Source organism: Amblyraja radiata, chromosome 14, assembly GCF_010909765.2.
Source record: "Amblyraja radiata isolate CabotCenter1 chromosome 14, sAmbRad1.1.pri, whole genome shotgun sequence".
NCBI classification, from domain to species: domain Eukaryota; kingdom Metazoa; phylum Chordata; class Chondrichthyes; order Rajiformes; family Rajidae; genus Amblyraja; species Amblyraja radiata.
This window is the reverse complement of record NC_045969.1, coordinates 52724236-52749456: the sequence shown is the minus strand read 5'-3', so window position 1 is coordinate 52749456 and position 25221 is coordinate 52724236. Positions and strand designations below refer to the sequence as shown.

General features: G+C 43.1%; 1 protein-coding gene across 2 annotated transcripts in view; it reads right to left on the bottom strand.

Moving 5' to 3' along the window:
• Positions 1–609: 609 nt before the first annotated feature.
• Positions 610–25221, bottom strand: part of LOC116980776 (NXPE family member 3-like) — a 37280-nt gene continuing 12668 nt past the window's right edge. The window contains exons 2-7 of one of the 2 annotated variants that reach the window (XM_033033358.1): positions 16915–17085; positions 10787–11565; positions 7848–7921; positions 6852–7061; positions 1676–2279; positions 610–742 (exon numbers count right to left, since the gene is read on the bottom strand). In XM_033033358.1, coding sequence (XP_032889249.1) covers positions 1738–2279; positions 6852–7061; positions 7848–7921; positions 10787–11565; positions 16915–17085 — 1776 coding nt within the window. In that variant the 3' untranslated portion in view covers positions 610–742; positions 1676–1737. Of the gene's footprint in view, positions 743–1675; positions 2280–6851; positions 7062–7847; positions 7922–10786; positions 11566–15181; positions 15366–16914; positions 17086–25221 lie in introns of those variants that run through there. The other variant, XM_033033359.1, reaches the window with a different exon arrangement.

Below are 25221 nucleotides of genomic sequence, written 5' to 3'. Positions count from 1 at the left end.
TCCCAGGACAGTCAGGTTTGTGGATTCTATACGATACAATATGATAGCACTTTATTTATCCCAGGAGGGAATTTGATCTGTCAACAATCATAAAACACAAGATACATAAAACATAAAACGAAAGTGACAAGGGGGGGGAGGGGAGACAGTCTCAGTCTACCCCGTGACTGAAGGGGGAGGAGGTGTACAGTTTGATAGCCACAGGGAAGAAGGATCTCCTGTGGCGTTCTGTGCTGCATCTTGGTGGAACCAGTCTGTTGCTTAAGGTACTCCTCAAGTTGACCAGTGTGTCATGGAGTGGGTGAGCTCTGCAATCATGTAGAGATATATTTTGGAAGAATACATTGGAATTCTGTACCCATTCTGCACTGCGATGATAAAGCATGGGTCAAATTCAGTGCAGATATTTTCACTCACATGTAACACAAGGTATAACTGCGGATAACATTCATGGGTATCTATATCAGGAAAAGGGTACACCTTCAGAACAGGAATGAAAATAAGTTATGTGTACAATATAAAATAACAATGTTTCTCACTCCAGTCATGATATATATGTTAATTTGATTTAATTTAATTAAATTTGTACATTTTTTCCCCCAAGTGATTTATACTTAAATCATGATCCACATATCTTATATACAACTAATTTTAAAATCAGAACAGACTGAGATCACAATATTTTATGTTTAATTAAAAAAAAGCCCAGTGCCACTAATTTATTTTATGTAAAATCTTTCCAATACAATACAATACCTTTTATTTGTCATTTGAACCTCACATGAGGTTCAAACGAAATTTGGTTTCTGCAGCCATACAAGAAAAGAACCAAGACACACACCAACACAATTTACACAAACATCCATCACAGTGAATCTCCTCCTCACTGTGATGGAAGGCAAAACTTGTCTCTCCCCTGCTCTCCATTCCTCTCCCGAAGTCGAGGTCAAAACCCCCGGCGGGCGCTAGCAAGTCCGCGGCCACTCAAAGCCACGCCGGGCGATGTAGGGCCCTGCCCCGGGTCTTGGTGTTGGAGCCCCCGGCGGGCGCTAGCAAGTCCGTGGCAATTTACAGCCGCACCGGGCGTTGTAAGGCCCCGCTCCAGGTCACTCTCAACCCCGCAATTCGGGCGGGAGAAGTCGCCGTTGCCGGTGACCCGCAAAGCAATCTCCCACCGGGGACCCGCGAGCTCGCGGTGTCACCATCCACCGGAGTCGGGTCGCAGCAGCTCGCCCCCGCAGCTCTCCACGCTCCGAAACTGGCTAGCTCCACGGAGGTAGGTCCGTAGGTCCGTAGGTCCACAGCTCCACAGCTCCACAGCTCCACAGCTCCACAGCTCCACAGCTCCACAGATCCACAGCTCCACAGCTCCACAGCTCCACGGAGGTAGGTCCGCAGCTCCCCAGCTCCACAGGCTCCGTGACTTCAGCCCCCAGGTCGCTCCGGTTCGAGGCCGCTCCACGGCGCTAGGCCCCAACGGCAACGGAGACCCGACAGGGAAAAGGTCGGGTCTCCATGCAGGGAAGAGATTTAAAAGTTTCCCCCACCCACCCCCCACCCCCCACACATACACATTTAAAAACCCACTACAAACTAAACCCTCAACAGGACAAAAAAATAAAAAATACACAGACAGACTGCAGAGGCCGCTGCGACGTCGGTCGCGCCGCCGCCATTTCTTTTTACATGATTCTCATGATTGTTGGGACAGACGTAATTAAGCATTTCTTCCTTTTTCTAAGGACACACGTACGAGAGAAACATATCGACCTCATTCTTGATAATGATTTGTTTGGGGTGCAGGGCATGTGGCAGGTAATGGGCTATAGTCATCTCCCATGCATCCACAAAGGCCACTTTGACGCCCTGGAACATTCTTCGCATCACTAAATCAAGTTGGTAGGAGAACCAGTCACTGTTGTAGAGGCTGACGTCTTTTGGAAGGGCCTGGACGTTGGCAGTTTTTATCACAATCACTGTATCGGGACTTCTGTTGAGCAAGCGTAGAACTGACTGCCGGATGTTCTGCAACCTTCGGATGTAAGATTCCACTGGAAAAGTGTTGAAATGGCACCAGATGGTGATGGCTATAACTGTGTCCTTCCCTCCATTAATGTCATCCAATTTATTTGCAATGAATGGCAGGTTCTGACTTGATATGGGCTGGATGCGGATGGGTTTCCCATGTGCAAAATAATCTATCTTGATTGTGTTGTCCACATCCAGAGCAAGATGCGGTCCAGTTTGCATTGAATTGCCCAGATCAAACTTTCTCAGGCCTAAAAAAGAAAACGATTTAAACAATTTTGAGTCATAATTTGGTAGGTAATAACTAAAATTAAATATTAGCATATCCTTAAGCTGATTGTGCCAAGATAGAACCACATCTCTCATTCCATGTCCAGAAGTGAAGTGTCTGAAAGTGCTGGTGCACAGGTTGGTCTGAAGCAGAGATGTTGAACTTTTAGTTCACCTCCTCCGAGAATGTCGGGAACATCCTTCACGTTGCTGACGAAGAACAATGGTAATTTATAAAAGGTTGCATGATTGTAAATGTGGTGCGGAATGAGAGTTTGCATTGCTGGAGGTATTCTAGTTGTGGTGTGATTGCCCATAATGGATCCAAGTAAAGAGATGAAAAAGTATGGCGCGGATATCATTGTCAAAAACTAGCTGGAGGCTGTGGAGGAGTCATATTGCATGGAAACAGGCCCTTGGGACCAACTGCTCAAATTATACGCATTTGGCACTCTCTAAAATTTCAGAAGAGTGATTATTTTCTCCCCATTGGGACTTTTTTGTTGACTCCAAGGCTTCTGCAGACTGGGAGAAGGGAGAGGATGAGAGAAGAAGCAGGAGAAAAAAGGAGGATGAAGAAGAAAGGAGAGGAAGGATGATAATGTGGGATGCCTCCCGCCTGGTTGTGTTCCCCTTTTGCAGGTTTGAGGAAGACTAGGACAAACCCAAGACCACCATCGCCACTGTGTGGACAAGACTGGACTACTGGCAAAAAAAAGCCATATACAGCCAGTGACTACCTTATATTCCAAGTGATTTATACTTAACCCGCTCCACACCAGATATTCAATCACTGACTACATTGCAAACTTGTAAAGATTAACGTAAAGTAGAGAAGAAAATATAATTAGGGCAAATAGCATCAAAGGAATAAATGTGTAGGAAGGAACTGCAGATGCTGGTTTAAACCAAAGATAGACGCAAAAAGCTGGAGTAACTCAACGGGACAGGCAGCATCTGTGGAGAGAAGGAATGGGTGACGTTTCGGGTAGAGATCCTTCTTCAGACAAGGAATAAAAACTGGTAGTCAAGATTTTAGTTATCAAAAGTAGAATTAAATGAAACACAACAGCGGCTAAATTTGTTGGTCAAGGAAAAGAGTTACAGATATTACAGATATCAGTCTGAAGAAGGGTCTCAGCCCGAAATGTCACCCATTCCTCTCCAGAGATGCTGTCTCACCTGCTGAGTTATTCCAGCATTTTGTGACAACTGTCAATTTTACCAGCATCTGCAGCTCTTTCTTACTACAGATAATAATATTTTGTTCCTATAAGATTACTTTTTCCTTTGGCACAAATCATCATGTTTAATGGTTGCTGTTTGCTGGTCCCAAATTGTTATTGGATAGGCTATTTTTATGATATTTAACAGAGTAATGATCTTGGAAAGTGTTTGTGGTTAGGGCAATGATTTTTAGTGAGGTAGTGTCTGCTGTTTTACCAGCATACTGGGGATGAGATGCAAGTTTCATCCATAATTCCCCTCAATGTTGATTTGTCCATTTCTGTTGGTCGGACAGAGATTAACCTCCTTCCATTGTAAGGAAACAGATTGCTACTTCTCTCATCCGAAACACACAGTCGTTCTCAGAGCCGAAAGGCATCTCTCCTTAAATTGTTTCAATGTCAAAACAGATTCAAAGACCCCTTATTCATAAGTTCTAGGGCAGAATTAGGTCTACTCTGTCATTCAATCATGGTTGATCTACCCTTCCCTCTCAATCCCATTCTCCTGTCTTCCCCCCATAACCCCAACAACCATACTAATCAAGAATCTGTTAATCTCCGCTTTAAAAATAACCACTGACTTGGTCTCCACAGCCGTCTGTGGCAATGAATGGCACAGATTCACTACCCTCTGACTAAATAAATTCCCTCTCATCTCCTTTCTAAAGGTTCATCCTGTTATTCTGAGGTTATAACCTCTGGTCCTAGATGCTCCCACTAGTGGAAACATCCACACTATCCAGGCCTTTCACTGTTCCGTTATTATTTGTGCCTCCTCAGTGATGACGAAGGACCGTGCCCCAGTGAGGACCTGGACCTCTTTGCCACTATTGTTCGAATTTGGAAATAAAGCCTATAATAAATTGAAGCTGGAATGAGCCACTTGGTCCCTATGTCATTAAATAAGATTATACTTCATTTCATAGAAAATTGATTATTTGGCTGTTGTGAGCATAATTCTAAGGAGAGAAACTCTGCCCTGCATTTGGACGCAAAGTCCTGGAATAACTCAACAGGTCAGGCAGCATCTCTGGAGAACAAGGACAGGTGATGTTTTGCATCAAGACCCTTCTTTAGTCTCAAAATGGGTCTCGATCTCAAACGTCACCACCTAACCTAGGGTTTCGACCCAAAACGTCCCCTGATCTGCTGAGTTACTCCAGTACTTTGTGTCCCTTTGTGTAGTAACCATCATCAGCAGTCTTTGTTTCTACTCTCTGTCCTGCAAATACTGCCCCAATGTTCGGGCTGCGGTTGATCCATAGAAAAATGGTCATGTAAGTCCATTCCACACTCCTGGAGCAGTTTAGAAACCTTCTCGCTACAGTATTCTGTTGTAGCTGAGAAATTGAGCCAGTCAAACTTCTGCAAGGAGGAAGAAGAGAAGAAAAAGTCCCATTATAAGCGAGAGCAGCATTCGGCTATTCAGCCCTACCTTCCTATTTTCTCCTTTAATAAGATCATTGGTGAACTCTAGGGAAAGCTTACCTTCTAGGGAATGACATTCCTTCTCATTTCTGTCCTAAATGGCCAACATCTTATTTTGAGACAGTGACTCTTGGTGGTAGACACTTCAACCACAGAACAATTACCCTGAAAGTCCCTTAAGGAATTTGTATGTTTTAATGCAATCACCATGCATTCGATTGAACTCAGGAAAGCACAGACCTAATCAACTTCTTTATATGGAATACTTTGCCACAGAAGGCTGTGGAGGCTGTCGGTGGATATTTCTAACACAGATATAGATAGACTTTTGATTAGTACAGGTGTCAGAGGTTATGGGGAGAAAGCAGGAGAATGGGGCTAGGAGGGAGAGATAGATCAGCCATGATTGAATGGCAGAGTAGACTTGATGGGCTGAATGACCTCATTCTACTCATATCACTTATGACCTAATGACGTTATGATTTACTCTCACTTTTTTTCTGTCAAACCTACTATCCCAGGAATCAGTCTGGTACTGTAAACCACTGTTACATTTCTTCTAATGCAAGTGTATCCTTTCTCTGCAGAGAATATTTCAGTTGAAGCCTCATGAGAGCTGTTATGATTGAGCTGTTTCCGCACATGAATCGCATGGGGCATAGATAAAGTGAATAGCCACTGTCTTTCTCCCTGATCGGGGAGTCTGAAACTCATAGGTTTAATATGCGAGGCTGAAAGATTTAATAGGAACTTAGGGGGTTTCACACTGGGCATGGTGGGTATTTGGAATAAGCTGCCAGAGGAAGTAGCAGAGGCTGGTATAATTAAGATAGTTAAAAAGGACCTTTAGACGTGGATAGGAAATGTTTGGAGGGTGCAGACAGGTGGCATTACCTCGGTTAGGTAACTGTGGCAAATTGGGCTGAATGGCCTGTTTCCATGCAGTTAGCTTCCCTTGTATGACAGGCTCCCAAATAGTCAAAGGGAATTAGAAGATGCCAGGAGATTGCAGGCAGCTGCAAGACTAATAGAATTGTCAAAGTAGGGAATTTTAACTTTCCCAATATAGACTGGGACTGTCGTAGTGTCAAGGGCTTAGTTGGGGTGGAATTTGGCAAATGTGTTCAGGAATGTTCTTGGGATCAATGACCACTGTTCTATTAGCTTTAAAATAGCTTGGGATAAAGACAAGGTGAGGGCCACAAGTTCAAGTTTCTTAATTGGTGCAAGGCCAACTTTAATGGTATTAGACAGGAACTTGCTCAAGTTGATTGGAGTAGGCAGTTTGCAGGCAAAGGAACTACCAGAGAGTGGGAGGGAAACATAAGCATAGAAAATAGGTGCAGGAGGAGGCCATTTGGCCCTTCGAGCCAGCATCACATGTTTGTAAAAGTGTGATGACAAGAGGTCAGCGCATGCATGTTCCTATTAGAGTGAAGGGCAAGGCAAATGAGAGTAAGGAAGCTTGGACAATTAGATAAATGGTGGTGGGAATGTGGAAGGAACTGCCCAATGAGATAGTTGAGACGTGTACTATAACAACATTTAAAAGACATTTGCTCATGTACATAGATGGGAAAGGTTTTGAGGGATATAGGCCAAATGTGTGCAGGTAGGACTAGCACAGATGGGGCATCTTGGTCGGCATGGGCAAGTTGGGCCTAAAAGCCTGTTTCCATGCTGTATGACAATGACTCTATAATTGCACATGTTCTTATCATTTTGATGTGTTGTGTAGAAATTGAAACCTATTCATCTTCAAGAAGCAAAAAATATTCACTTGCAAGGAAGTATAAATTGCATGAAAATAACACAAAATTGATTATGAATGGGAATGAATATAATGCCACAAACAAATTACACGATAATGCATAATGAGAAATGGGTAAACCTAACCTGGTACAAAATATATCAAATATTCAAACCACTGGCGTATGGTGGAATCTCCAAAAATATAAATTTTTTTCCTACGAAGACAGTTGGTAACTCTTGCTGGAGAGTCAAAGTGTTGGATGCTACAGGTTGTTGATACCCATTGATCCTTATAATAATATCCGGATGGTGAATGCAATGGTGTGCCAGGGAGACAGCCACTGAGACCTTTGTCTAAAAATTAGGAGAAATACATTTAAAATACAACGTCTTTGATTTATTATCTTCTTTAATTATCTAATCATATTTTCTGAGGTAATGACAAATTCTAAGAGAATATTGGATTGAAAAACAAACAAATATTGTGGAAAGATGAAATGAAATGTCAAACAGGAGGGACAAGCCAATAAAAATCAAATTGAATGCATCGGTGTAGTAAATGAAATGACGTAGATTTCAATTGCAATGTCATGTTCCTTTCAGTGTGTCCCAATCTACAGCCACTGTGGTGACTTAGAGTAGTCACTGTATAATATGGAAAATTTGTCAAGGTCCTACAAATATTGAAAGGTGTTATTGGTTTGCGTATGTGCCATGGGATGTCTGAGCTAATAGAGCGGGTAGTAGAGCCAGCCTTGGTTTAATAACATGAGCAACTGTATCTGTGAATATCTGCTACCGTTCAACAATCCCCCCCCATGCTGCAACAGTGTATCAGCCTCGATGTTTGGGAATAGCACTAGAACAGTAGGTGGGCTTTAATAAATTGAAATTTTCCAGCATATAACTAGGTAAATCCATGACACATATCAGTACAGTCCCATGTTTGTTGCCCAAAAGAAATAAATTAATAAAATATTTGTTTCCAATCTAATCTAATCTAAAAAATCTACACAAAACATGAAATTCAGTTTAGGTTATCTGCAGCAGAAAATAACTGTTCTCAACATTTCGCTAACGCAGCCCCAAGAATATATACAAATCTCGAATCTGTGAGTCAGTTAATCATCGTTCTCTTACCTGCATGAGGAGAAGGCTCTACAATTACATAACCTTGACCATTGGGTAATATTGGCATCTTGACATTTTTCCCACTGAAAATATATTATTATCTCTTAAGCCATTGCATTCATGAAATGAAACAAGTAAACATTTAATTTTGTCAGAAGCATAGAGATAAAAGAGGAAGGTTTATCATTTGGGCAACACCCCTATCTTCCTGCCTGCTCTTGTGCCATAAGTAACTGTGCATAAAAGCCACAAATAACAGCATCTGAGCCACAGCCCATGATCTCCTAAATGATAGTCAAGTCTATATCCCTCTCCAATAGGAGTGGTTTTAATTCCACTAGCAGTTAACCAAACATCTCCTTCATTTGCCACCCTTTCTGCTGATCAATAATACTGTTCTCTTAGGTGGGGACCCACTTCATTTGAATTTTGAAGAAAGCAAGCATACTCATCTGCACAGGCTTAAATTGCAAAGTTTTGGGACAACATTTTAATATGTTTTTTTTATTGGAGGAAGGCATCGGGATTGTCTGGGAATAAGCTGTGGAATGGCACCTTCCTGCTGCCTAGTGAGATAAAAGGATAAACTGGAGCAACAAGGAACTGCAGATGCTGGTTTACACTGAAGATAGAGGCAGTCACAGTGGAGCAGCGGTAGAGTTGCTGCCTTACAGCGAATGGAGCACAGGAGTCCCGGGTTCAATCCCGATTACGGGTGCTGTCTGTACGGAGTTTGTACGTTCTCCCTGTGACCGCCGTGGGTTTTCTCCGAGATCTTCAGTTTCCTCCCACATTCCAAAGACGTACAGGTTTGTAGGCTTGGGTAAATGTAAAAATTGTCCCTAGTAGATGTAGGAATGGAGTTAATGTCCGGGGGTCACTGGTCGGCACGGGCCGAAAGGCTGGTTTCCGTGCTGTATCTCTAAAGCTAAAACTAAAACTAAAAACTAAATAGGCACTAAATGCTGGGGTAATTCAGCGGGCCAGGCAGCAGCATCTCTGGATAGAAGGAAGGACCTTCATCAGACCATAATCGGGTCTGAAGATGTATCATGACCTGAAACTACCCATTCCTTCTATCCAGAGATGCTGCCTGTCCCGCTGAGTTAGTGTCCATCATCGCAGGAAGGGAGAAATTGTGCTACTGGGCGCAGTCTGGTCCATAAATGGAAGCAACAGGAGGTATCATGAATGGGCGGATGTTTCGAGCACGGATGTTTCAAATATTTGCGGAGGAACTGCATGTGGAGGTGGAGATGGATAACCCCGGCAGTTGCGATTGAGTTGCCACAATCAGGGCGGCAAAGGTGGGTATAGAGGTGGATGCTGATGATAAGATTTTATGTTTATTATGCAGTGATCTGAGTCTGAGAGAACCTTGATAATCCTGGAAAAACAAGGAACTGCAGGTGCTGGTTTACAAAAAGTGCTGGAGTAACTCAGTGGGTCAGTCTGAAGAAGGGTCCCAACCCAAAATGTAACCTATCCATATTCTTCAGGGATACTGCCTGATCTGCTGAGTTATTCCAGTACCTTGTGGCTAGATAATCCTTGTGTTTTGCTGTAATTACCACCCAATCAATTTATTGTGAATCATGAACAAAGTTTAGAGATACAGCATGGAAACAGGCCTTTTTGCCCACCAAGTCTGCACCAACCAGCGATCACATGTACACCAGTTCTATCCTACACATTAAGGACAATTTACAGAAGCCAATTAACCTACAACCTGCACATCTTTAGAAAGTTGGAGGAAACCAGAACACCTGGAGAAAACCTGCATGGTCAATGGGAGAACATACAGACTGCGCCCATACAGACTGCACCTGTGGTCAGAATCGAACCCGGGTCTCTGGCGCTGTAAGACTGCAACTCTACCTAACTCTGCCAAAGTGATGGAAGGAGTCAATGATAATGCTGCAAGCCATATCCAGTCACTAATAACTTGATCACAGCTGCCCAGAGGCTAGAGGTGGAGCCCAGTCTTTCTGTGATTTCATGCTTATGGTCATAAGTGATAAGTAGAATTGGGCCATTCAACAAGTCTGCTCTGCCATTCAATCATGGCTGATCTATCTCATTTAACCCTAGTGTCCTGTCTTCTCCTCATAATCTCTGACACCCGTACTAATCAAGAAAAGGATTAAAGATCACCACTTCGATCACACAGCAGGTCAGAGTTGATGCGGATTCAATGATCTTTCAATTCAGGTAGGGGTTGTAGGGCAAATATTTATGTTACAGGGGAAGATAAGTTCCTTCTGTTAAACAAAAAAATATATTTCATGTGAAATAACAATTAAAACATTGTTTTAAGTTAACTATTTTTGTAAATGTTCATGTTTTATTTACGCCGATTGTTGTCGAGTGTCTTTCAATGTTGGTGATATTTGAAAACTATTTATAGCATTAGATGCTGTCAAAACCATTTGCTGGCTGTCAGTGGCAGAGAGGGGTGGGGGTCCTCGTTTGCAAAAGGTTCAGTTGGCATGAACACCAGTCTCCTGGAGCGTGGAGTGGGAAGGGCCAGTGTGATAGGCTCTCTGCACCCAGCCCATGGAAGGGCAATTCCAGCATGGTCTTGACCAAATTCCTATATAATCAGTGCTGCAGTCTCCTATGTTAAAGAGCTTACATTTCTATTTCACCAACAGCAGATCAAAATCAACCATCTCTCATTCTTGAAATGGATCTAAGCTCAACAGGCTAAAAAATAACTGGTGGAGGAACTCAGCAGATCAGGCAGCATCTGTGGAGGCAGGGAAATGGCCAATATTTTGGGTCAAGACCCTGCACCAGGACCCTGCACCAGGATCAGGCATCTGGTTACAGTATTGAACCATATTGATCCTTAAGGCACAATGAGCATGAGTGTGATGAGTTCATGAAATGAGCTTAGGGATGTGAAGAAAGAAATAGCAATATCTCAATGAGAATGATGGTCATACCTGCTGAAATAATTGACTTCTTCTCCAGTTAAGAGCTTCTGCTTGTAACCTCCCATTGCGTGGTTGACACGGGAAGAGCAGGGGAGCGTCTTTGGTTTATAACAGAACCAGGGCTCCCCAGTCCTGAGATCAGTAAAGTTACAGAGTGGTTGTGTCTGAGGCAGGCACAGATTGCACACTGTGGTCTCCGAGGATTTTGCTGATTTGAAAGTGCTTCTAAAAAACACTCTATCCGGGAATTCGTCCCGTATTCTCTCAAGTGCTTGGACCCCTTCGCTGGGATGAACCAAGGAAACGGACACTTGCACTTTCCCTGGCCATAATAAGGTAAAATTGATGTAATAAAACCCATTTTGTCTATCTACAACTGTTCCTACTGCACCAGCTTTTAACTCAGGGGTGTGGATGCGTGCCTGGAGATAGTCACCCCCATATTGCTTTGTATTTCCTGCAAAGTCAAGCATTCGCAGAAGCACCTGCAACTGATCTCCAACGTAGAAAGTCTTGGCAGAATCTAAAATGACAAAGCGAGTAAGCGATGGATTGCTGCTCTTCAGAAAAGGCACAGCAGGTTTGGGTGGATGTGGCCACTCGATCATTTTCATCAGGACTGTCCCCTCTGACCTTTCCTCGGCGGTGAAGCTGTGATTCTGGTAGCCGCATTGCAAAAGCCTGAAAGTCCAAAGAGTCAGATTCTCCTCCTTCAACTGTTCTTCTCTGTGTTTAAACATTGGATCTGGATATTTCTTCCATTTTACATCTGCTTCATAGCCACCAGACTATGAAAAGTAAAGAGTTATTAATAAAGAAAACTATAATTGTACATGAGATTCATCTTCCTATCTTAACAATTACAATCCTAGGTAAAGCATGGGAAACAATCTGAGGAGGTTGTTCAGAATCTTAGTGGATGGTGAGATGCAAGTGCAGTGTTCAAGGAAGTTTGGAAATTATCTTCACAGTAAGGGGAATCTAAATTCAGGAAATTAAGTATGGCATAAGAGATTAGTTTCAGTAAGAATGGCCTGGAAACTACCAGAAAAACACATCTAATCCATTAATGTCTTTGAGAAAGGATCTGCTGTTCTTATGTAGAAACAAAGAACTGCAAATGCTGGCTAATATGCAAAAGACCACAAAGTGCTTTAGTAATTCAGCAGTCAGGCAAGACAAAAATGCTAGAGAAACTCAGCGGGTGCGGCAGCATCTATGGAGCGAAGGAAATCTATTTCCTTCGCTCCATAGATGCTGCCGCACCCGCACCCGCTGAGTTTCTCCAGCATTTTTGTCTACCTTCGATTTTCCAGCATCTGCAGTTCCTTCTTGAACAGCAGTCAGGCAACATGGCTGAACATGGAGAACTTGGATAGGCATTGAGACCCCTCTTCAGGCTGCTTATTGGGTAGGGGGGAGAAGAAATCGAGAAAAGGGCAGGTCAAAGCGTGTAAGTCGATACGGGCTGGTGGTGGGGGGGGGGGGGGGGGGATTAGAGAGGGGTTGATAAACAGATGGTTGGAACAAAGGCCAGAGATAAGAACATTACGTGTGAGACAGGCTTGAAGAGTTGTGAATTGTGAAGCTGGGGGGAGGAATGTGGTGGGGGGGAGGGGGGTGAGGGAGAGAAATAGGTGGGAGTTCAGGTGGGGCACAAAGGAATAAATGGAGGCAAGAGAGGGGGTGGGGGAGAAATTTAGTTGGGGGGGGGGGGGGAGTTCGTAAGACATTACCTAAAATTGGAGAATCCAATGTTCATACTGTTGGGTTGTGAACTACCCAAGCAGTTTCTTGGTTCTTGGATCTCCAAAATATTCCAAATGGAATTTAAACTGGAGGTGGCGGAGGGTGGACTTAAGCAAAAAAAGGGTTCTTAGAGAACGAGAGCTATCTTAAATTTATCTGTTTCTGGTTGGGTAACTATGGTTGGGTGAAGACTATTCCATGCTTTAATTGTGCGGGGGAAGAATGAATTGCTGTACACATCTGTCTTGCTAGCTGGTATCTTAAATTGGATCGAATACCCTCGTCAGCTCCTAATAGGTTTGGGTTTGGTAATCTATGTTGAGCTGACCATTTAACATCTTGTAAAAACAGGGCAACGGCGAGCTTTACGTCCGTCTTGGAGAGGGTTCCACCCCAGTGAATTCAAAGTTAGGTAACACTCGCTTCTCTCTCATAGGTATTTGTAACAAATCGAGCTGCCTGTCTTTGGACACGTTTGATGTAAGAAATGTTTCTATTTGTGTATGGATCCCATGCAGCAACTGCGTAATCCAAATGTGGTCTAACAAGGGTGAAGTATAAATTCTCCTTGATAGAAGTTGAACAATGATGAAAATTGTGTCTCAGAAAATTGTGGTGCTGCTCCTCCAGTTTGTGTGTGGCCTCAGTCTGGCAATAGAGGTAGAGTTGAATTTGGACACACAGTAGTGAATGAACAGACAGGATACTGGGCAACAGGGGTGCTGTCATCTATCCTCACTGATTTTGATCTGTAGATCAGAAAGTCGAGGATCCAGGCAAGGATACCACTGAATATAAAATTATAGAAGGACTGGACAAGCTAGATGCAGGAAAAATGTTCCCAATGTTGGGCGAGTCCAGAACCAGGGGCCACAGTCTTAGAATAAAGGGGAGGTCATTTAAGACTGAGGTGAGAAAAAAACTTTTTCACCCAGAGAGTTGTGAATTTATGGAATTCCCTGCCACGGAGGGCAGTGGAGGCCAAGTCACTGGATGGATTTAAGAGAGAGTTAGATAGAGCTCTAGGGGCTAGTGGAGTCAAGGGATATGGGGAGAAGGCAGGCACGGGTTATTGATAGGGGACGATCAGCCATGATAACAATGAATGGCGGTGCTGGCTCGAAGGGCCGAATGGCCTCCTCCTGCACCTATTTTCTATGTTTCTATGTTTCTATGAATAGTTGCAGAGCATTGTGAAAGAGGAGAGTAAACAGCCAGAGGTTGCGGTTCACGTCAGTACCAACAGTGTGGGTAGAAATAAGGATGAGGTCCATCATGCAGAGTTTGGGCAACAAGGATAACGGTTAAGAAAGTGTGACATCAAAAGGGGGTAATCTTAGGATTATTCCAGCGCCATGTGCTTGTATAATGCTAAGAACTATATACTGCACTTTGTATCTTCCCCTTTGCTCCATATGTCACACTTGAGTTTAAACATTGTATCTCTATGCAGTATGTATGATCTGTTTGGATTACATGCAAAACAAAGCTTTTCACTGTACCTCAGTGCATGTGACAGTAATAAACTTAAACCTAATATGATCAAAAATAGGGCAATAGCAGATGGATGTTTTAGATTTCCGAGGCATTGTAACTATTTGTGGGGCAGGTGAGACCTATACTAATCAGACAGGCCATGACCATTTGTCTTGTGTAGGTAATCAAAAGTCATAGTACGTGTAAGGAAGAGGCTAAGAAAGTTGCCAGAAATAGCATCAGGCTTGATTGGCAGCATTTTCGAACTCAAAGGAAGACAAGAAATTCAATTAAAAAAAAAACCCAAGTAGAATAAAAAGATAGTATTGACACGAAATACTAAAGCAGACTGCAAGAGCTTCTATACATATGCAAAATGAAAAAGACTAATGAAGCCAAAATTGGGCTTAACAAGGAATAATGTGGCAGAAAAGTTAAATAATTATTTTGCCCCTTTCTTCACGAAAGTGAACATATAAAGGCTACAGAAAATATAAGAGAATAAAGGATTTAGTAGGAATGAGGAACTGGATTCCAAATATTATGCAATATAATAGTAAAGTTGGTGAGCTCAAAAGCTAATAAATTCCACGAACTTCACACCTTTATAATTGAATTTATATGTTTAAAACTTATGTTTTAGAACTAACTTTAATACTCCCAAAATGAATGTGAAATCCTTTTTTTCCCCATGGTGATCCTTCACTAAGCGATAATCATGGTGGACAAAAATGCTGGAGAAACTCAGCGGGTGAGGCAGCATCTATGCAGCGAAGGAATAGGTGACGTTTCGGGTCGAAAACCTTCTTCAGACTGATCATTAATCAGGTCTCATTATATATGATCAGATATTAAATATTTAATTCCCATGTTCGTTTACAATGTATTGTTCTTGGAATCTATCCCAAACACCCTCCATGTTTACTTCAACAGAAATATGAAATCTATGTGAGAACTAAAGCCATTCATCCTTATCACAGAACCTTTCTTACAAGCCCCTGTTATCGCTTGACCTATACTCTGTTCTAAAGGGTTCACGCTATCCATTTGCTCTTTTCCATTTTCATCATTTTCATCGAAGTTAGGATAATTACTCACTACTGTGCAATCAACCTTTATTAACAGAAATCCACAAGTTCCATTTACTTTTTGCTTATTGTTCAAGAAAGTAAAAGTTACCCAAAATATTCAATACTCAGCCTTGGTCACCTTGCTGAGCTGCCAAAGACATTGAAGAATTCTCACAGACAGAGAAGCAGAAAAGGAAGAAGTGAAAAAGATAATGTTTTAAATATTTCACAGTAATGTTTAACAACAAATGAATAAATTGTATCATAAAAGCTTAAATATAATAAGTAAATCTTATGTATTATATATTTATATTCATTTGAATGAAGTAATTACGTTCCATATACTTTTGGGGGGCCAGTGAGAAAGCAATATTTAAGGCGCAAGATAAAGGAACCACTAGGAGGTGGCGACCACAACATAATTAATTTTAATCTGCAATTTGAGAAGGAGAAGGTGAAATCGGATGTGTCGGTATTGCAGGAACCACTGAGGTGTGAGGTAGGAGCTGGCCAAAAATGACTGGAAAGGGACCCTAACAGGGATGATGGTGAAATAGCAATGGCATGAGTTTCTGCGAATAATTCAAAAGATGCAGGATCTTTTCATTCCAAAGAGGAAGAAAGATTTTAGGGGGAGAATGAGGTGACCATGGCTGACAAGGGAAGTCAAGGACATTATAAAACTTAAAGAGAAGGCATACCTCTGTACTGTACACTGCACAATGACAATAAAGTTTGAATCTGAATCTGAATCTGAAATCTGAATCTGAACATTGCAAAGATTAGTGGGAAGCCAGAGGATTGGGAGGCTTTTAAAGAGCAGCAGAAGGTAACTAAAAAGGCAATACGGGGAGAAAAGATGAAATACAAAGGTAAGCTAACTAATAATATGGAAGAAGATAGCAAGAGTTTCATCAGTTATATAAAGAGTAAGATAACTATCCTTTTATAAAGAGTAAGAGTGGCTGCTGGAGAATGATGCGGGAGAAATGGTAGAGGAGTTGAATAACTTTTTTGTAACAGTCTTCACAGTGGAAGACACCAGCAACGTGCCTGATATTCAAGAGAGTCAGGAGGTGGAAGTTAGTGGAGTGGCTATTACTAGGGAGAAGGTGCTTGGGAAGTTGAAAGGGCTGAAGGTGGATAAGTCACCTGGACCAGATAGACGGCACCCTAGGGTTCCGAAAGAGGGCTTTAGAGATTGTAGAGGCATTGATAGTGATATTTCAAGAATCACTAGAGTCAGGAGTGGCTCCGGATGATTGGAAAATTGCCAATATTACTCCGCTGCACAACAAGAGAGCAAAGCAGAATAGTGGGAACTATAGGCCGGTTAGTCTGACTTCGGAGGTTGGTAAGTTTAATATCCATTATAGTCCATTATAAAGGATGAGGTTATGGAGTACGTAGAAGATAAAATAGACTGAAGTCAGCATAGCTTTGTGAAGGGGAGCTCTGGCCTGACAAATTTGCTGGAATTCTTTGAAGAAGTAAATAGCAGGACAGACAAAGGAGAGTCAGTAGTTATTGTTTAGATTTTCATAAAGCCTTTGATAAGGTGCCACACGCTAGGTTGCTAAGGAAGGAGAATCACAGAATTGAGGTGAAGGTTTAAGAAGAAACGGTAATATCCTGCAACTTACTTACTTTTAAATTCCCTTACCAATTCATATGATTAAACAAAAATTCCACAAGTTTAAAAAGACTCAATTATGTTGCTTTCAGCTTTCAGCATCAAGAAACCATAACACACATTACATTGTTATACCCGTCATGTCACCTTGTTTCATATATCCCATAGTGTTATACAGCACAGACATTGTGTTTCATTATCTTACACACCTTCAACTGATGAACATTTAAAGCCATCACGGTTAAAACTACTAGCGTCAAGATGAAGAAACCCAAATGGAAGATGGAAAAGGGAAGTGTGAACTTCTTTGAACCTTGCTCTTCCATATTTAGATTCACAGCACCCAATGTCATCAGGAACTTAAACTTCATATACTGTATCTGCAAAAGCACAAAACCAAATATTGAAACCCAGGACTGTCAACATTTTAATTGTAATTCATTTGCAGATTTTCATTTCATTTAATTGTCAGTTTAATTGTCAGCTTCATTAAAAGCAAACCAAATTTCGTTTGAACCTCATGTGAGGTTCAAATGACAATAAAAGGTATTGTATTGTACATTCAATCAACATCCGTTACACATGAATATTCCTACCGCCTCCAGTTGAATGCCACGCATTTCCTTTTATTTTAAATTTCCTGCAGCTGTATTTTATTTTTTTCACTTCCATTTCCATTTATTTCTTGCACCCATTAATAAATCACATGATCTAATCCTGTTCTTCTGTGCCCCTCACAATCACCATGTCGATGAATGCACCACCCAACCATATTCATTCCACTGCCTCCTCTCGCCCCAATGGTACGGAAACTGCTCTGCTGCTGACAGGATGGCGTTGCAGAGGGAGGTAAAATCTACCACAAAAAAATATATATAATTACTTCCTCCCTGCCATTGAGGACATTTACATCAGCAGGTGCAAGAGCAAAGCCTCAAACATCGTGAAGGGCCCCACTCAGCATAAAGGCCAGACCAACAAGGCTTAAAGACAGCTTGTTTCCTGAGGCCGTGAGACTTTTAAACTCCCTACCTCACTGACTGAACCCTCACTACCTCAGTGAACTGTCTGCTGCTACTGCTGCTGCTATGGTCATTATTATGTTGCTGTCTTTTAACCATGCTGCTTTTTTACTTTTTACTATTTATTTATAGGCTCATTATTATTTAGATTTATTGTGGAAGGTTTTTATATGTTAGAATTTAATGATGTCTTTACTGTGCTTTATTGATGTCTTATTGCACTATTACACTGCTTGGACCTGAGTACAAATTTCGTTCATAATTCATGTGGAAGCATGTTTTTATCGAATGCCAATAAATGAACCTTGAACCTTGAAACTCTTTAATACTCATCCCAGTCTAATCCTGCCCTCCTTTCACGCCCCATTCTCTTTAATACTTTGCCCAGTATAATCCTACTCACCTGTCACTTCCCATGTTCACAAATAACTTGCCCATGCAAATTGTGTTCTCCTCAGTTACCATTTAACAACACAATCTAATATCAATCTAATGTATTGTACCCATCATCCTATCCCATATAGACGCATTCATCCCTCATTCTTCATACCTAAGAAGTGAGAAGACTGTGATAGACTGGGCAAGGGTTGTGAAACAAGTGACTGATTCAGGAGCCTACTTTTCATTATAGTTCAGTTTACCAGTGGTGTGGCGGTGCCTAACGGCAGCGGCTCGACTGCAGTCCGTTTGTCTTTTTTAAATTTTTGTCTTGATAAATGTATGTTTTGATTCTAGTTTTATTATTTTTTTAGCTGTGTGTATGTGGGGGGGTGGGGGGGAAACCGTTTAATCTCTTCCCTGTTCGGGGACCTGACTTTTTCATTGTCTCCATTGTCGTTTGGCCTAACATTGTGGAGCTGGCATCCTCCGGCCGGAACTAACGTGAGGGCTCCAGTCGCTGAGCCTGCGGACCTGCCATTGCGGAACTGGCCGACCTCGGAACGGGAGGAGCTGTGATGGCACACGGCTGCGACACGACTTTGGAGCTTCAGAGGCTCCGGCCGCAGGCCCTGTAGACAGGTACATCGGGAGCTCGCAGGTCCCTGGTGGGAGACCACTTTTCGGAGCTCCCGCAACGGCAACCTCTCCCGCTGCAATCGCGGGGTGAAATGACTTGGAGCGGGGCCTAACATCGAGATTAAAATCGAACCATTACAGTGTAAATATACATGATCAGCCATGATTGAATGACGGAGTAGACTTGATGGGTCGATTGGCCTAATTCTACTCCTATCACTTATGACCTAACGACCTTATGATATGGGAACAACGTTTAGTGCAAGGTAAAGCCAGCATAGTCCGATCAAGGATAGTCTGAGGGTCACCAAAGAGGTAGGTAGTAGTTCAGCACTGCTCTCTGGTTGTGGTAGAAAGCTAATATAAACAAAGAGGTTATCCTTAAATCTGAACATCCAAGCTTTCAAGTTCATGCAAATTATCCCAGAAGATAGAGGAGGGAAAGGGGAATACCCTGGTTGACAGGCATCCTTGACAATACAGCCTTCCTGATACAATGCACCCATCTAGCCTCAACCCTCTCTCCCCTTCCATTCAAAGCCCAATTTCACCCGTGTTCCAATATTCACACAACCCATCAAGACGCTTTCTATGCCTTCCTTGACTCTCTAATTGCAGTTGCAGTCACAGAGTTATACAGCATGGAAACAGGCTCTTTGGCTGAACTTTTCCAGCGGATCAAGGTGCAGAGATAGATAGATTCTTGGTTAGTACGGGTGTCAGATGTTATGGGGAGAAGACAGTAGAATGAGGTTAGGAGAGAGAGGTGATTGAATGGAGGAGTAGTCTCAATGGGCTGAATGGCCTAATTCTGCTCCTATCACTTGTGACCTTATGCCCCATCTACGCGAATCCCTCCAACCCATGTTTGGCCAATATCCCTCTAGACCCTTCTAATCCATGCACCTGTCCAAATGTCTTTAATTCAGATACCCGAAGAAGGGTCTCAACCCAAAACTTCACCTATTCCTTTTGTCCAGAGATGCTCCCTGACCCACTGAGTTACTCCAACTTTTTTTGTGACTGTTCCTTAATTATTGTTATAGTACCTGCTTCAACTACCTCGTCTGACAGCTTGTTCCATAACCCTCCATCCCCAGTGTCTCAAAGTTGCCCCTTCAAGTTCCTATTAAATCTTTCCCCCATAACCTTAAACCTGGTTCTTAATTCCCCTACTCTGGGTAAAGTACTTGTGCATTCATCCTACCATCCATTTCATACACCTCTATAAGATCACCATGCAACCTCCTACAATCCAAGGAATAAATTCCTAGCCTGTTCAACCTTTCCCTATAGCTCAGTCCTTGCGACATTCTTGTAAATATGCACTGAATTCTTTCCAGCTGAAAGATGGGGTGGGAGATTGCAACCTTCACGTGGTCCGCCCTGTTTCGACGAATGCAATCAACCCGGCGTGCACAATCAAATAAGATCAAATAGAACAAGTTGTCCTACAACTTTAGGCTGTGCATGCCATACGCAAGAAGAAAAAGACATAATTCCTATAGAATGATGACCAAAACTGATCACAATGCTCCAAATGTGGCCTCACCAATGTCCTGTACAAGTGTAACATAACATCCCCACTTCTACACTGAATACCCTGATTGATGAAGGCTAATGTACCGAAAGCTTTCTCAACCGAAACCTCTGGAAAAAAGAATAGGTGATGGTTTGAGTCAAAACCTTTCTTCAGACTGGAAGTTGAGGTTGGGGGGGGGGGGGGGGGGGGGGGGGGGGGGAGAGATGCAAGTATGATAGTGGCATTTAAGAGTCCTTTGGATACAATCAAAGAATCATAGAAAATGGGTGCAGCCGTAGGCCATTCTTCCCTTCGAGCCAGCATCGCCATTCAATATGATTATGGCTGATCATACAAAATTAGTACCACATTCCGGCTTTTGCCCCATATCCCTTGATTCCATTAGCTCCAAGAGCTAAATCTATCTCTCTTGAAAACATCCAATGAACTGGCAGAGAATTCCAGATTCACAACTCTCTGGGTGAAAATGTTTTCCTCATCTCAGTCCTAAATGGACCCCTTATTCTTAAACTGTGATCCCTGGCTCTGGACTCCCCAACATCAGGAACATTTTTCCTGCATCTACCCTGTCCAATCCTCGAAGAATTGTAGATGTTTCTATAAGATATCCTCTCATCCTTCTAAATTCCGGCGAATACAAGGTCAGCTGCTCCATTCTCTCAGCATATGACAGTCCCCCCATCCCGGGAATTAACCTGGTTAACCTACGCTGTACTCCCTCAATAGCAATAATGTTCTTCCCCAAATTAAGAGACCAAAATTGCACACAATACGCTTGGTGCGGTCTCACCAGGGCCCTGTACAACTGAAGTAGGACCTCTTTGCTCCTAAACTCCAATCCTCTTGCAATGAAGGCCAACTACTCACACTCGTCTGTATTAAACCCCCTTAGCTTTCTTCACTGCCTGCTGTAATAGCATGCTTACTTTCAGTGACTGATGAGCAACGAGACCTGGGTGTGTACCTCCCCTTTTCCTAATCTGACGCTATTCAGATAATGGGAGACACAAAATGCTGGAGTAACTCAGCGGGTCAGGCAGCATCTCTGCAGAGAAGGAATGGGTGATGTTTCGGGTCGAGACCTTGAAGAAGGTCACCCATTCCTTCGCTCCAGAGATGCTGCCTGACACGCTGTTACTCCAGCATTTTGTAACTACTTTCGATTTAAACCAGCATCTGCAGTTTTTTTCTAACCATTCAGATAATAATCTGCCTTCTTGTTCTTGCCACCAAAGTGGATAACCTAACATTTACCCCCATTATAGAAACATATAAACATAGAAAATAGGTGCAGAAGGAGGCCATTCGGCCCTTCGTGCCAGCACCGCCATTCATTGTGATCATGGCTGATCATCCCCAATCAATAACCCGTGTCTGCCTTCTCCCCATATCCCTTGATTCTACTAGCCCCTAGGGCTCTATCTAACACTCTCTTAAATCCATCCAGTGATTTGGCCTCCACTGTGGCAGGGAATTCTGTGGCAGGGAATTCCACAAATTCACAACTCTCTGAGTGAAAAAGTTTTTCTCACCTCAGTTTTAAATGGCCTCCCCTTTATTCTAAGACTGTGGCTCCTGGTTCGGGACTCGCCCAATATTGGGAACATTTTTCCTGCATCTAGCTTGTCCGGTCCTTTTATAATTATTCTGCACCTGCCATGCTTCTGCCCACTCACCCAACCTATGCAAGGCACCCTGCAGCCTCATAGCATCCGCCTCGCAGCTCACACTGCCACCCAGCTTTGTGTCATCCGCAAACTTAGAGATGTTAATTCCCTCATCTAAATTGTTAATTTTATATTACTAAAGTCTGATCTTGACCACTTCCTGTTGTTCTGTATATTGATTTTAGAAAAAACGCTGCCATTTATGGCTGTGATTTTTGGTCATCTTACTCCCGTTCCGCAGGACAAGAGGATTTTTTCCATCGATTAAAAATAAAAGAGTTATTAGTGTTTAAAAAATGTCGAGATTCTCTCTCCTGAAGGCCACGCCCCTTCTGGAGGGACTATAAAAGCCGGAAGGGTTAAGTGCCTCAGTCAGTCTCTGCAAGATGGGGGAGCGAGAGGGTCACGTCTCTCAGTCTGAGCTGTGAATAACACTGAACACATGTCTACTAAAATGTGAGTGGTTTTACTGATCTGTCAGTGCCCTTAATGTGGTTTGAAAATATAGTTTGGAAATGCTAAAGCTGTGTTGCCTTTGGTTTGGAAATGCTAAAGCTGTGTTGCCTTTGGTTTGGAAATGCCAAAGCTGTGTTGCCTACGGTTTGGAAATGCTAAAGCTGTGTTGCCTTTGGTTTGGAAATGCTAAAGCTGTGTTGCCTACGGTTTGGAAATGCTAAAGCTGTGTTGCCTACAGTCTGTAAATGCTAAAGCTGTGTTGCCTTTGGTTTGGAAATGCTGAAGCTGTGTTGCCTTTGGTTTGGAAATGCTAAAGCTGTGTTACCTGTGGCTTGGAAATGCTAAAGCTGTGTTGCCTACAGTTTGAAAATGCTAAAGCTGTGTTGCCTATGATTTGGAAATGCTAAAGCTGTGTTGCCTAATTAAAGTTGCCTTGCCTAATTAAAGTTGCCTTGCCTAATTAAAGTTGCCTTGCTTAATTAAAGTTGCCTTGCCTAATTAAAGTTGCCTTACCTAATTAAAGTTGCTTTGCCTACTTAAAGTTGCCTTGCCTACTTAAAGTTGCCTTGCCTACCATATAATTAAAAGTCTAATCTTGACCACTTCCTGTTCGCGCTTTATATTGATTTTAGAAAACACGATACCACGTACGTCTGTGTTTTTTGGCCATCTTACTCAGAGTCCCCCTCCGCTTATCAGGTGCTGAGGATTTTTCCCATCAATAAAAAATAAAAGAGTTATTCGTTTTAAAAAAATGTTGAGATTCTCTCTCCTGCCAACCACGCCATGAAGGCCACACCCCTTCTGGTGGGAGGTGGGGGGGGGAAGGACTATAAAACCCAGAAGTGTGGGCATGGCTCAGTCTCTGCAAGGTGGAGGTCACAACTCGCTGTCTTTAGTGGCTTTGCACGCTGCTTGAAATGGTATGAAACTGCACTTGAATTTGGTGGTCTTGCACCCTGCTTGAAGTGGTAAGAAACTGCACTTGAATTTGGTGGCCTTGCACCCTGCTTGAAATGGAATTTCAAGGAATAGCCGTGATCAACTGCCAGCCCACCAGCCATGAGTGCGTGAGGTACCAGCACAATAAGCGTGAGTGACTGAGCCGCCAGCCCAAGAATCCATTCGGCCCAAAATGTCCAAACTCGCCCTCTGGAAACCAGTCCCTTCAGCCCACAACACCAATACTAGCGCTCCAGAACCCACCCCCCCCCCCCCCCCCCCCCCCCCCCCCCCCCCGCCACTGGCCACTAATATTGGAATTGGTGGAGGTGGAATATTACGTCGGGGGACCAGCCTTCCAGTGTGATGCTGGGACCCAATGGGTCCCACTTAGTCTAGTATATATTATAAATAACTGGGGTCCCAGCACCGAGCTTTGCGGCACCCCACTAGTCACTGCCTGCCATTCTGAAAAGGACCCGTTAATTCCTACTCTTTGCTTCCTGTCTGCCAATTAGTTCTCTATGCATATCAATACCCAACCTCCAATACTGTGTGCTCTAATTTTGCACACTAATCTCTTGTGTGGGACCTTGTAAAAAGGCTTTTTGAAAGTCCAGAAACACCACATCCACTAGCTCTCCCTTATCCATTCTACTTGTTACATCCTCAAAAAATTCCAAAAGATTAGTCAAGCACAATTTCCCCTTCAAAAATCCATGCTGACTTTGACTGATCCCATCACTGCTTTCCAAATGCGCTGCTATAACATCTTTAATAATTGATGTCTTATTGCACTATTACACTGCTTGGACCTGAGTACAAATTTCATTCATGATTCATGTGGAAGCATGTTTTTATCGAATGCCAATAAATGAACCTTGAACCTTGAAACTCTTTAATACTCATCCCAGTCTAATCCTGCCCTCCTTTCACGCCCCATTCTCTTTAATACTTTGCCCAGTATAATCCTACTCACCTGTCACTTCCCATGTTCACAAATAACTTGCCCGTGCAAATTGTGTTCTCCTCAGTTACCATTTAACAACACAATCTAATATCAATCTAATGTATTGTACCCATCATCCTATCCCATATAGACGCATTCATCCCTCATTCTTCATACCTAAGAAGTGAGAAGACTGTGATAGACTGGGCAAGGGTTGTGAAACAAGTGACTGATTCAGGAGCCTACTTTTCATTATAGTTCAGTTTACCAGTGGTGTGGCAGTGCCTAACGGCAGCGGCTCGACTGCAGTCCGTTTGTCTTTTTTAAATTTTTGTCTTGATAAATGTATGTTTTGATTCTAGTTTTATTATTTTTTTAGCTGTGTGTATGTGTGGGGGTGGGGGGGAAACCGTTTAATCTCTTCCCTGTTCGGGGACCTGACTTTTTCATTGTCTCCATTGTCGTTTGGCCTAACATTGTGGAGCTGGCATCCTCCGGCCGGAACTAACGTGAGGGCTCCAGTCGCTGAGCCTGCGGACCTGCCATCGCGGAACTGGCCGACCTCGGAACGGGAGGAGCTGTGATGGCACACGGCTGCGACACGACTTCGGAGCTTCAGAGGCTCCAGCCGCAGGCCCTGTAGACAGGAACATCGGGAGCTCGCAGGTCCCTGGTGGGAGACCACTTTTCGGAGCTCCCGCAACGGCAAACTCTCCCGCTGCAATCGCGGGGTGAAATGACTTGGAGCGGGGCCTAACATCGCCCGGCGCGGCTTAAACGACCGCGGGACTTACAATCGCCCGCCAGGGGCTTTAACATCGAGAGCCTCAGTCGCCTCAACACTGCAGTTGGACTGCTGGACCACGGGAAAATAACAAGGGAAGAGATAAAACTTTTGCCTTCCATCACAGTGAGGAGGT